Source organism: Macadamia integrifolia, chromosome 7, assembly GCF_013358625.1.
Source record: "Macadamia integrifolia cultivar HAES 741 chromosome 7, SCU_Mint_v3, whole genome shotgun sequence".
Lineage (NCBI taxonomy): Eukaryota > Viridiplantae > Streptophyta > Magnoliopsida > Proteales > Proteaceae > Macadamia > Macadamia integrifolia.
Genome location: NC_056563.1, coordinates 34,525,380 through 34,538,953, shown reverse-complemented (window position 1 = coordinate 34,538,953; position 13,574 = coordinate 34,525,380). Strand labels below are relative to the sequence as shown.

The following is a 13,574-nucleotide window of genomic DNA, read 5'->3' as shown; positions in this document are numbered from 1 at the left end:
CCCCCCCCCCCACCCTTCTTCTTACTCGACTAAGACAAATCACCAACCTTCCAAACAAGGCTTTGCAATTTAAACCACAAGTATGATTTCATGAATCTCTCAAATTGTCACAACTTGGTCAACCCATAAGTGAGCAAAATCAGATTAAAATCTCCCAATAGAACAAGCAATAACTTGCAAACTCCTACCATCTGAAGCTTCAAAAGTCATTTAGTGATCAAAGTTCATTGCAGGGACAGTAAGCCTTTAGCTGCCCCCCGTACTGAAGCACACTCCATTTGATTTGAGGAAACGAAGTCAGTTCAACCTACTTTTCAACAGCCACAGATTCAATGGATTAAATAACGAGATTTACCTGCACAATTTGTTCTATCGTACGTAACGAAACACAAACTCCTTTCTGCCAAAACATCAATAGAAATTCATTTTCTAACCAACATCGACCTTGAAAACCTGAATTCACAACAAGCATCCAAAGGGAGATGTTCCTCTGGTAATCTAGCATTGTCGTCAAAGAATTAACCTTCCTCACTTCCACGTGAAATAAGAACCATTTATGCCATCTTCATTGATCAGCAACATACAAAGAAGACTGTATGAACTGCTTCCAGAAAAGGAATACCTAAGGAACCTTTCAATATGCTCAAAAAGCTTGTGCAGGCATTTCAACCCTGCTTTCCTGTAAATTGCACATGCTTGTTCATATTGGAGACAATATCAATGTTACCATCCCTTGGAATAGAACCTGCATCCCATGCAAATGTTTTGTTATGTACAAGAACTCCTTTTTTATTATCTCTTAATACACCTCAGTGCTTGGTCAGGTGCTCTCAGGTGTTTTACATGTGTACCTCCAAAATTTGCTTCAATAACTGAGAAGGGGTGATTTCAATGAATTTTACCCCAAAGTATCCAAACCAAAACTCTAACAAGCTCATCTTCCCATGCAATGCATGCCATAGTTACTACTCTTTGTAGACAACAGCTAATCCTCACAAAATGCTCACCTTACCCAGGAAAAACTCTTTAACCACATGTACTGTCAACCATGCCCATTTCAATTGAATTTGAACCCCACCCCCAAATGCCGTGGACAAGCAGCTATCAAAAAAGTAGTTTCACCAAGACTCTAGCACAATCGAAGTGTCATGGAAGGGCTTCCCATCCATTGGGTAATTGAGCTGTAGGAAAATTCCAAGATGGGTTACTAAACCTCTGAAATATCATCCACACAAATCCCACTATTCCTTCCGTTTTCCATCTAGTCACCATCACAATCACCATTCAAAACCTAAAAGAGAGAGAAAAAGCCTCTTTATACCAGTGGATCCCTGCTACTTCTGTATGAAAATGAACAAGTGTTCATTCACTCCATCAAATCGCATCTGGTCAAATAATCTTTCCACTCCACCCAATAAATTATATGATTAGATTGATATTCACATAAGACTTTTATCTATATAATAATCATTGAATTGAGAACGAAACCAAAGTGCACTCATGACATGGAACAACTTCATTAACTTGTGATTGAGCAGGCACCCTAGCATAGGAACATCAATGTTTCTCAAAGTAAGTAATCACCTTATTGACAAAATTTCTACTCATTCTCCCCTAAGCAGAAACAGAAGGTCCGAACTGTCATTTCTTTACTTATGAAGAATGGACAACAATACAGGAACAGCGCCTAGGGTTACCAAACTGGAAGTCACTCCATGCGCCACTGAAAAGCAATCATAATTAGGGAATAACTTCTCAAAACAAGCAGCGGACCATGTCAATCACCTGATTAGCCCTTAAAACACCATCTAACGTCTGCAACACCTCAGAAGGTCATGCCAAACGGAATTTCAATGCACATAACTACGCCTTATCATATTCACATTACATATCACACAAACCAAGCGAAAAGTCTACCAGAGCCCAGAAAACCCCACAATACGCAATGTATATCCGAAACCTAGCATTACATTGCGGTAAGCAAAACTATCAACTGCCCTATACCAGACGAAGCATATTTCGAAAACGCCAGAAACCATTAAATTAGCACCGAAGAAGGAAAAAGGAGAGAGAGAAAACAGGTACTTACACCAAGCTCCTCTTCCTCGCACAAATCAAAATGGGCTTCAACGGCTTGGCTGGAGAGGCTGGGGAAGAACTTGAAGAACCTGGGAATGAGCTGTGCCGTTAACTGTTTTGCCTTTATGCTTCCTTTAGCTGCTCTTATTATACCTTCGTAGTCCTTAACATTCTGATTCAGACCCAGAAAATATTTGAATCATCCACAAACGAACAATAATAATATTACTTATAACAGCTCTATTTCTACCGATCTAAAGGAACATTAAACCCAAAAAAAAAAGTAGAAAACTAACCTGAGATTTATCCTTGGCTTCGTTGAGTCGTTCGCCATACTCGTATAGCTTCTCGATCTCGCTTGTATCTTCAGACCCATCAGCCATTGTTGCTTCGGATAGGCAAAGCACACACAAAGGGGGAAAAATTAGAAGAAATGACGGGAAGTCAAGGGTTCAATCCTGTAATGAATTTATTACAGTAAAATGGAGCAGAAACGGAAAGCGAGAGGTTCTAGATGGGTTTAATAAATGGAAGAGAAAGAACTAGACTGAATTTCTGAAAAAAGAGAAGACAGGGAAACCAAGGGTTAAATGATGAAACAAATTTATGAAGCTTCTAATTTCTAATAGAATTGCAGTGAAATGGAGCAGATACGGAAAGCGAGAGATGATTCTAATAAGTGGAAGAGAAAAGAACTAAAGAAGTCTCTCAATTTCTGAGAAGCGAAGCGAAGAACTGTAAAAGGTAACGAGGGTTGCGATACTTGCTTGTCATTTACCTTTGTCAGTAATGGCCTAATAGGTGACGGTGCTGCTCTAAATGTGACGACCAGCTTGGGCTTTAGGTAATTTGGCAAGCTTTTTTATGATCCCACGACGATGGGGTTTGCAGACTATGTGTGTACCAAGCATTTCAGGGTATTGAACAGTGCGGTCTAAGTTAAACGGAATGATTTGGTTCGGTTCATCAGAAGTAGAAATAAATCGAATCATTTATTAAAGGGAAATTTACATCCACCACCCCTTGCATTTGCCTTTATTATATCATCTCCCTTTAAGTTTCGTTTATTACATTTAAACCCACAAAACTAACACCATAAGAGTGTGAGACTGGTTTGAGGTCTGATCTGTTAACTTGAGCCATATTTTATTTAATTCCCCCATAATACCTTTCCCAGTTTCTTCAACCTACTAACGAACAAGATAATCACTCTTTGGTTTGGAAAGGTCACCAAAAACTCTTAGCTGCTCCGGAGCTAAGTCTTCGAATCTATTTGTTCTCTGGAAAGAAAAGTTCTTCGAATTATGCTCCTTCTCTGGTGACCTGTGTTTGATGCCCTTTCAATGAGGAAAGGTTTGTAGTGATGCCTAACCTATTTGAGTTTTTATGATGCCCTAACTTCCTCTCTTTCAAATTTTCTTCTCAGGTGTTGGTGAAGCCATAAATCTCCCCTACATCTGGGCTTCGATCTACGTATAGGAAACCATGATCTCAGGTGAATTGATTGTTCCTCCCTTTCTATCCTTTTGATCTAGTTCCATGTGAGTTCTTTGATTCTATTATTGCTGAAATAAAAATCATTTTTCTTGTCTCTCAATATTGTGAGTGTTAATCAGGTGGTACAATGTTCAATGCAAATTTGGTTGAAGTTTATGATCTGATGAGAGGATTTGGGCATCCTCCAAATGCCTTCACTTACAATACTCTCTTGAATGAATTACTTTCTTTACTCTCTTTGATTTTCATTTTATTTCACAGAGGAGTTGGGTAGAAATGGATTTTTACCATTCTTCAATCTTTTGTCAAGAATATTGAAAAACTCTGTCAAGTTGGGGGTTTTAATGGGTTCTCTTCATGTGTTTGAACTAATGTTGAAATTGGAGTATTCTCTAACCAAAAACACTTCAAATATGTTGATTTTTAGCCTCAGCAAGGATCAAAAAATTTATGAGGCATGCCTTGTGCTCTCTGTGCTTTGGATGAGGGAAGATCGAAGAGGCTTCCTGCCTATTGGATAGAATGGAAAAGGAGGGATGTGAACCAGTATGGCAAAGATCAAAAAGGCTTCCTGCCTATTGGATAGAATGGAAAAGGAAGGATGTGAACCAGTATCGCAAAGATCGAAGGGCTATGATAAGAAGCTTATCATGTTTTAGAAGAGGCTTCCTACCTATTGGTTATTCTTAGTATGACCACAACTACATCCTAGAAGTTCTAATGGCCTCAAAATTTCATATCTGATAGTGCATAAACTCTTTTTTAATTTTCTTTTATAAATCTAGAAACATAGTTAATAATTGAACATAGTTATATCTTCATGTTTCACTTTGAGATCATGTGTTTCCCTCTAATGGGGTTGGTTGGTTGATATGCATGAGGTTACCATCATGTGACAAATCTTGCAACTCACTGCTTGAAATCCTTGCATTCGTTGACCAGTGGCTTGAGATAATGTTGGCATTTCATATAATTCTTCCAAACAAGACGATGCATGGAGCTTCTTCAAATTCTTGTATTAGTTATTAAATCTCGTGTACATGTGAAACATGTTGTTTTCATATCTTTCATACTTTCATACGGTGTTCCATTCCTTCTACTACTAATGGATCAAGCGTCGTACAAATAACTAATTACTGACCATTTTCACTTTTAAATTTAACAGCAATGATTGTGAAGTGTCCTATTTAGTTTAGTAGGTGTGGGAGAATTCACACAAAACTTGTTGATCCAAACTATTATGCCCACTTGGACATGGTCTGTGACAGACAATTCTATCATCAACCATATACACAAAGGCCATAATGTACGGTTTAAAATCATATGTGAGATCTCTAGTGAAGTGTATGTGGAAGTGATAGATGATTCTAGCATGTACAATTTATTTGGTTTAGATGGGGTGGATGTTATCAAACCAGTAGTATATGACCTTAAAGATAACCCTAGCGATGACATTGAAAAGTATACAATAAACAATTACTCCACTAATGTTTTTTTTAGAGAAACAAGTAAGAGGGGAAATGGGCTAAACACTTTGCTAGGTAGCCAGAAAAGGGGAATGTAATATGGGGATTGTGACATAGGGAGCAAGAGAAGGGGAAAGCTGCTTGTTATAAGAGGTAATGGGTTATGTTGAGCTAATATTAGTGCTATTAGTGATGGAAGTATAATAAAGAAAGAGTACTAAAAAAGAGTATCAAAAGAGAGAAGAGTATCCAAGGGTACCCTTCCACCACCAATTTTTTTTTTAAACTAATTTAAACTAGAACTAGAAGCAGATGATATTTTATCTGATCAAAACTCAAATCACAAAATAACTTATTCCTGTGGATGTCTATTTGTCGGGCTGCCCACCTAAACCAGGGGCAATTTTTGATACTATAACAAAACTTCGTAGGAAGGTATCTCGAGAAATTAATCCATCGTCGTTGCCCAAAGGAGAAGTAATATAATAGGTAGGGATGATAGGATTTGAACCCATGACATTTTGTACCCAAAACAAACGCGCTACCAAGCTGCGTTGTGTCCCTTTTTAATGGTCTACCTTGTCATTGTAGAGAATTCTTGTCTTCTTTTCCACATTTTGTTATGTGGTTAGGGTTTGTTATGTAACAGAACACTTCTATCCTCAAACCTCTTTGTCTATGAATATTCCCCACTGATGTGTGTGTTATTTTCTCCTCCTCTATATGTGTTGTTTTTCCACCTTGTGTGTGTGTGCAAGGTTTTGCCATAAGTGGTGGTCCGGCTGACGATGGTGATGGAGCTGCCGATGACAACGACGAAGACAACAATCCATCTCGAACTCCCTTGCATTTGAAGATCTTCTCATCTATAAACTTCCATGCTGCTACCCTTGCGTCTTCTATGTAGTTCGAACTGACTACTGCATCACCTACCCCATTGCTACTAAAGCAATAGAGGACGGTGGTGTGTGAAGGAAGAAATATTGATGTGGGTACTGCCTTCTTCCTAGTGAGGAAAGGATCAGTCTTCATCATCGTGGTAGCTATGGTTGCTTGCCCATTGCTATCGAAGCAACAAAAGATTGGTCAGTGACGATGTCATCGAAACTAGGTTCAAAGATGGGGAGGCAATCGTTGTCTCCCCTAGCTCCTCCCATAGATTTGTTGTCTCCCCTCCCTTGCACCTCCTTCTCCCTACCATCTTTATGGTTGAAGTGTGCTCTTTCATGGCCAACCAAGCAACCCTCTTAGCATTCATTAGTAAGAGCAGGTTCATGTCATCATTCTCTCCATAGCGATGGCATACTATAGAAACCCAATTTTGTCACTTGCCTGAGGCTATGATGATTTATAAGATGCAGATGCGATCTACACTTTCAGTCAGTGGACAAGTCAATCTTTTAAATCAAACCAAACTCAATCCAAAACCCTAGCTCAATCCAAAAACCCTTGCTCAACCCATATTCAACCCATGTCCAATCTTGTGGCACTCGATAGTAACATATTATACATTGAGGAATCGAATCTAAGTGCTCTCCAATAGTGTGGGAATAACATGAAAAAGGATCATCGGACATCCCTAGGGTGCAATAGGGCAAAAGCCCTTCTTCGCGAGTCCTTGATAATTTTAAGCCAAAAAGAGGCTCAAAATCCATACTGATGATAGTGCTCGAAAATACTATTCCAACGACATATAGTACACCAAAACGGACCACTAAATCTCTTAAGATCAAACCCAGAAGTCAAAAGCCCTGTGGAGGGTTGGCTTAACATCTATTTTATCCAGGGAATATTCTCTTTCCCATGGCCCCATGAAAAGTTGGTGGCCGCATGAAAAAATGGCAGTCCTGCGAAAAATTCAAATTGGCTGTGGCCCAAAAGGTGGCAGCCCTACACTATTTTTGCCATTTTTGAGTGGCTCTACATAAACTATTTTGAGTTCGAAATTCTATAAAAAAAAAAAATAAGGGGACTGTTTACCCATCCGAAGACACACAAGGTTCCACCCTTTCACCTACCCCTCTTTTGTTGAGTTTCCTACCCTCCTACCCTCTTAAGTGTCGTAGAGTATGGAGCAAGCCCTTTAACCTTCACTTTCCCCATCCTAACTTCCACCACTAGCCGAAGTTCTACCGAAAGCCTTGTCAATCCTTTTACCTATATTTGCACGCCAAAACCCAAAAACTCGAAAAATGCCTAAAAATACAGAAAAATCCCTCAACCTTTAGGAATGCCTTGGAAAGTCCTTTCCCTCCAGATTCTTCCAAATCCCATCGATATCATCCCAGGCCCTTGGAACTCTGTTGCAATTCCCATAGATCTCTATAAGCTATGAAGGGATGTAGGAAGGTCGAAATCCCTGAAGAAGGAATGCAGATGGTCAAGTCCACTTCCACCTCTCCACCTAAGCCAGGGAACGCCTATCAAAGCTTGTAACTACGGTAGTGGGGCACCACCACTCTTGACCCGAAACAAGGCTGAGCACAAGTATAAAATCTCAACTCAACTAGTAATAATGTTAACTCTTAACTTATGTATGGTAGTGTATATAATAGTCATAGTTTAGCCATACAGGCGGCGTAGGACTAATCAGGGGAGAATGTTCATTCTTAAGCATCTAATAGGAAGACCGATTGAACCAGGTGGAGTGGGTGTCTAACACCTTCTTAACTCCGCATCCTGACATTTACCCTCTTCTCTAGACAAGACCAATTTTGGGCCCTTTCCTTATAGATCAGGTCCACCCATCAGGTCCTAGGTGCTAACTCTAGGTGGCAACTCCAAAACTTTATGTTTCCCAACCATAAGCATTTTCCATATATTTCATCACCAATATGCTCCTTTTGGAAGGGCCTTCTATGAATTAGGCCCCCATGTGTCCCAAGCAGGGATGCGACGGTGCAGGGCCCATAGATGTGCACCCAAAAAGAGGAAGAGATGGTCTCTGAGGCTGTTACCTCACACGTGCTGCTTGACACAACAAGACCCAATGGTGTTGGTTGTGACGTCGAGCATCGTGAAAACGACTGTGGTGGGTATGGCTTTCAAGCTTCACCAGATGGATCTCCCGGGGATGATAGAAAAGTTGGTGACGTCGATAATTATTGGATCTGCTAGTGCCAAGGTGGGTATGGAACAGGTGTCACGTGGACAGGTTGGATTGGAAGTCCCACACATGTCATTTGTCATCGGTATGGGCAAGTTTGGGACTCACATGGCTTTGCCTGCTAGTCCTACCTTGGGCAAGCATGAGAGCCACTTGACCATGTCAGCTAGTCCTACCATGGGCAACCTTAATTTTTTCATAATTTTAATGATCTTTTTTTATGTAGGTTGTGTCTATAACGATGTTTCTAGGGTAGTGACTGTAGGTTGGATAACCCTGTCAATGGTATTTGAGATAGTCCGGTTAATTTCCACTCCTTGGTTTCGGATAATATATCCAAACCTTGTGTTTATCATCCATGTTATCCCTTTTATATGAATGAATCTCCCTTTTTATGTGATTTTTCTTAATTTTCAATATTTAGTAATGGGAAAAAGAAGCCTAAAAGCAACATGGCCCCTATGCCTTTACATAGTTGGGGACGAAATGATTGCTCCAGTCCTGAAATGCTTAAGCATTCTAAAATAAATAATACATTTTTCACTAAATGCGTATACAAACTCATAGTTAGTAAATATGCATATTCGTGTGTTTGCTACAAAGAATGTCTTTTTACGGCAAAAATGTGGTTTTTAAATGACCACGTATTAAGCATGTATACACGCCCTAAACATATAATATGCCTTATGTGTGTGTGTGTGTGTATATATATATATATTTATTTATGTGTGTGTGTGTGTGTGTGTGTGTGTGTGTGTGTGCAATGCACGTATGAGCTTTTGTTATGTAGCAAATAGCAGCGTATGATATAAGCTAATTGAATAAATAAGACAAAATCACATGATTTGTATGGATTGAACTTCTAAGATAATGCTTGAGCTCGCTGGTAATTTCGTAAGAAGGACCCATTCAATTATGGGATACATATGTTAAGTCAAAAGACATCAAGTTATTCTACCTTCATCTCTATAATCAGACATTATATTTGTGAATCCAAAAAAGGGGGAAAAAAATGAAAAAGCCTTAGTGCGTGCCTTCTGAATTTATTAGAAATAAGTTCAAATTATAAAGTATCAAGCAATTATTTGCAGTGAGACCTTGTAAACTTACAAATCATTGCTAAATTACTCCATTTTTGTTTCCTCTACACTAGGATTCATTGAAATAGATAAGAAATGAAAAATGGTTATTCAAATAATCTGGAACCAACTATAAGTCTATTCACTTCAAAGCAACAAATTAGTACTTTTGAGAAATAAGTGCACACTGCAATCTCTAGACAGAACAAACTTCTGCAATCTCTGGACAGAACTAACTTCGTAGAATACACTAGGTTACACAAAGAGATGATAGTACCTAGCGCAACAAATAAAAGATTTCAAATTAGTAGTCATTCTATAATGTTTAAAAAAAAAATTAGTGATTCAGATTCAGTGCAGTTAGAAGCACATACCTTCTTGCCTAGGAAGGTGAAATTGAGAAATTTTGTGCTACTGTAGTAGCCTTTTTGTGTAATTGAGAAATGCTGGGCCAGTTAAAAGCAAAGAAATTTGAAATTGAGAAATTCTGGGCTATTGTAGTTGCCCTTTTGTCTTCTCTATAGGCAAGGGCTATGTGTGAATGAATCTCCTGCAAAGAAGGGAGAGAGACATTTGACAATCAAATGATAATCAAATATTGAATCAATAGATAATTTAATAACATTAATAACATTAAATATATGTTGCCCAAGAGCGTTGTTTGGCAAACCCTCTCCACCAAACCTTCTTCCACCCTTTAGTCTCTGTTCAATCTGTTGTTATATTTCTTCATTACTCTAGTCTCTGCAAAACCTTTAGTTTTCTCTGTTTAGGATTCTCTCTTCTGCAAATCCTTTCATTTTCTCTCTGCAAAAATGGATAGAAATAAATGAGATTCATTTATAGTTATAATACTAATAAATTGAGAAACAAAATTTATGTGCTTTTCCGGTTAGTTTCCATGTGGAAAAATAGTAATATAAAATTGAATTAATATATCTTGGTTAAATTGAGACCTAAGGTAGGATAGTGTATTATAGAGATAATACAAAATTTGAAAATTTGAAAGGAGTTAAATAAAGATAAGTAATGACGTAATTAGTGAGGAATTTCATGCAGGAAAAACTATTAAAATCAATGAACGAGGATTGAGAGAAACCTTTTTTTCCTGGCAATTGATGGAGATGAACATTACTACCATAAAGAATGATAGATATTTTAAGGGAGGGAAGGAGAGATTTTAGGAGCTGAGAGAGAGACTTGCTATTGCTCCTCCTTAAAACTCTCTCTCTCTCTCTCTCTCTCTCTCTCTCTCTCTCTCTCTCTCTTATATATATATATATATATTTACCTTTGTAAATCTCCCTATTTTTTTCTCCTTTTTCTCCCCCATGATTAGGTAAAAGGAAAATTGCGCCTTTTGTGGTTTATTATCTGCCATTTTTTTTAAAAATCTTTTTTAATACATAATAATTAATGATTACTTTCCCCTATCTGCTCCACTTTTTTTTCCCTCTTCCATTTGGAGGGGTGTTTTGGTTAATAAATTAAGAAACAAAACTTATGTGCCTTTCTAACCATTTCCATATGGAAAAGTAATAATATAAAATTAAATTAATACATCTTGGTCAAGTTGAGACCTAAGGAAGGATAATGTATTATAGAGATAATACAATATTTGAATGGAGATAAATAAAGAGAAATAATGGCATAATTAGTGAGGAGTTTCATTCATAATAAAACTATTAAAATCGATGAAAGAGGATTGAGAGAAACGTTACTACCATAAGGGAGGATAGATATTTTAAGGGAGGGAATGAGAGATTTTAGGAGCTGAGAGAGAGACTTGCTATTGCTCCTCCTTAAATCTTATCTCTCTCTTTGCTCCTCCTTAAATCTCATCTCTCTCTTTGCTCCTCCTTAAATCTCTCTCTCTCTCTCTCTCTCTCTCTCTCTCTCTCTCTCCATATTTACCTTTGTAAATCTCCCTATTTTTTCTCCCTCATGATTAGGGAAAGGATTAAACACGCCTCATGTGGGTTATTATTTGCCAATTTTTTTTATTCCTTTTTAGTACTTAATAATTACTTCTCCCTTTCTGCTCTATTTTTTTCCCCTCTTCCATTTGGAGAGGTTTTTTGGTCAGTTGGAAAGTATTTTTTATAGATGTCAATGGTCTTTTTTGTCTTTTTGAAAAATTATACTAAGAGCCCGTTTGGTATAGTTCATAAAAAACGTTTCTAGCGTTTTTTCGTGTTAATAGAACGAAAAAACGCTGAAAACCGTTTGGTATGTTTAGGCTCCGTTTCAGTTTTTTCGAAACTGTCAATGTGGTAAGAAACGAAAATGGCCCGATTTGACGAAATGCTCGGAGGTTGTTCCGTCGGCCACGTTTTGTTCCAAATTAATATAGGGAGAAACTTTCGTTCCCGATTGTCCGCGATAGAGAGAGGAGAGCAGAGAGGAAAGAAGAGAGAGCCCAGCTGAAACTGTGTACGAGAAATCTTCACCTCAGGTCTGTGCTTCGCCTCTCCTCCTTCTTCTCCTTCTTCTCCTTCTTCTTCTTCATTTCTTCTTTTCTTCTTTTCTTCTTTTCTTCTTTTCTTCTTTTCTTCTTCTATTCAACCTCTTCTTCTTCTTCATCTATTGTAACCACAGAGAGGGTTTGTGTGAAATTTAGGGGTTTTTTTCTCTTTCTTCTTCTTCATTTTTTCTTTTCTACCAGAGACAGAGATCGATTAGCTTAACAAAGTTTTGGTTTCGAATATAGTTTGGAACTCGCACAGAGAGAGGAGAGAAGAAGAAACAGGAGCTCGCCCCCTTGTGAAATCTCCTCTGCAGGTAACTTCGATTTCGGCTCTTCTTCTCCTTCTTCTTTTTCATCTCTTTTAACCTCTTTCTTCTTGTATTCTAACCTCTTCTCCTTCTTCTTCATCTATTGTAATCATAGAGCAGGTATTGGGACAAATTTTAGGGTTTTTCTAGACCACCTATACAGAGAGGTAACGTCTTCTTCTTCTCTTCTATTTCGTCTTCTTCTCTTCTATTTCTTCTTCTTCTCCTTTGCTTCCTGAATCCATACACCTCTTGTGGTACCTAGTTTCATCTATCACAGTGTTGTTGTAAGTTTGTTAAATTTCAATTCTTCCAATTTTCATTTCAGCTTGTACAGAATCTTCACCAATTGAAATGTGCATTCTTGTTTTTATGTTTACTCTGGAAGTTGAGTATTGAAGACTTGATTAATTAATCTGTAAACAAACCTTGACTGCCACTTCCGAAGGTAACGAAAGTTCTAAGCACAATACTCTCTCTTGTGTCTGTGCCCAGATGAATGTGTACATTACTGTTTACTATGAATTAACAATGCAGGTTTGATTAACAACTCTTTAACTTTACTTTGGGTCTCTTCCCAATGTTTGAATTTTGGGTTTGTGTGGACATTATGCTAGACTTATACTGTCAGATTGCAAACTTTTCCTAGGTTGCTTCTTGAATGTGGTAAAGCTATATGGTTTTCTAGTTTTCTTGAACCTGTATATATTGCTAAATTTACACTTCCTTGTGAGAAAATTTCCGGATTAGCCCTCAATATGTTAGGCCTGAGGGTTTAGTTCTACAGATGGGATCATATACACATTTCAAGGCTAGAATTAGGAAGTTGGCCACTTCAGACCAAAGATCATGGTCAATATAGCATAAGGTGCTTTGGAAGTAGTAATTAGATGTTCAGTTTTATTCTATTTGAATTTCTCCTCTCTTGGGTTGTTAGATTCTTTCTTGAGGTCCAAGGAGCTTGGCCTTGCAAATTCTCCAAGGAGCTTGGCCTTGCAAATTCTTTCTTAACTAAAAATCTCCTCATGTCCTTGCTAGTGTTCTTACTCTGCAAGTTAGATGAACTTGGATCCACCATACAAAGATTCAAGATAGGTTAACTGAAGCACATCTTAAGTTCCTAAGCGACCCTAATCCTTAGAAATTATGGAGAACTCCTTATTGCTATGCTCCCTGGATGCCTCAAGCTTAGCTAGGTCTTTTCCTTAACATCCAAATGGTCTGAAGAAGAAAGAATTCAACCAAATCCAATATTTTCCATCAAAACTAAACCTGAAGAGTATAAGATGGTCAAAAAGCTATTTTTCATTTTAATCATTCAAACCAGGTGTAAAGCATAATAAATCTCTAATTCCACTATATAGACATAGAGATCCATCCACACAAGGAAGAATGAAAGTAAGCAAGAAGCAAAGACCTTTGAAGTTAGAGAGAGAGTTACTAGGGATTCTTCGATGGATGAGGCATAGGTTATCATTCTCATAGAAGATTGAAGGGACTTTTTTGGAGAAGATATTGTTTTTGTTGGAATAGGACATTTCATGCTTTCTTGAGAAGATATTGCCCCCCCCC

The 13,574-nt window shown here is 37.9% G+C and overlaps 2 protein-coding genes across 3 annotated transcripts in view; one reads left to right on the top strand and one right to left on the bottom strand.

Moving 5' to 3' along the window:
• LOC122084097 (apoptosis inhibitor 5-like protein API5) overlaps nucleotides 1-2,967 on the bottom strand; it is a 44,939-nt gene extending 41,972 nt beyond the window's left edge. Inside the window, exons 1-2 of one of the 2 annotated variants that reach the window (XM_042652150.1) lie at nucleotides 2,376-2,967; nucleotides 2,090-2,251 (exon numbers count right to left, since the gene is read on the bottom strand). In XM_042652150.1, the coding sequence (XP_042508084.1) occupies nucleotides 2,090-2,251; nucleotides 2,376-2,462 (249 nt within the window). In that variant the 5' untranslated portion in view covers nucleotides 2,463-2,967. The remainder of the gene's footprint in view (nucleotides 1-2,089; nucleotides 2,252-2,375) is intronic. The other variant, XM_042652149.1, reaches the window with a different exon arrangement.
• A 7,481-nt stretch (nucleotides 2,968-10,448) lies between these two features.
• The window catches only part of LOC122083248 (probable mannitol dehydrogenase), a 19,629-nt gene continuing 16,503 nt past the window's right edge, over nucleotides 10,449-13,574 (top strand). The window contains exon 1 of the mRNA XM_042650995.1: nucleotides 10,449-10,470. The gene's annotated coding sequence lies outside the window, so the exon portion shown is untranslated. The remainder of the gene's footprint in view (nucleotides 10,471-13,574) is intronic.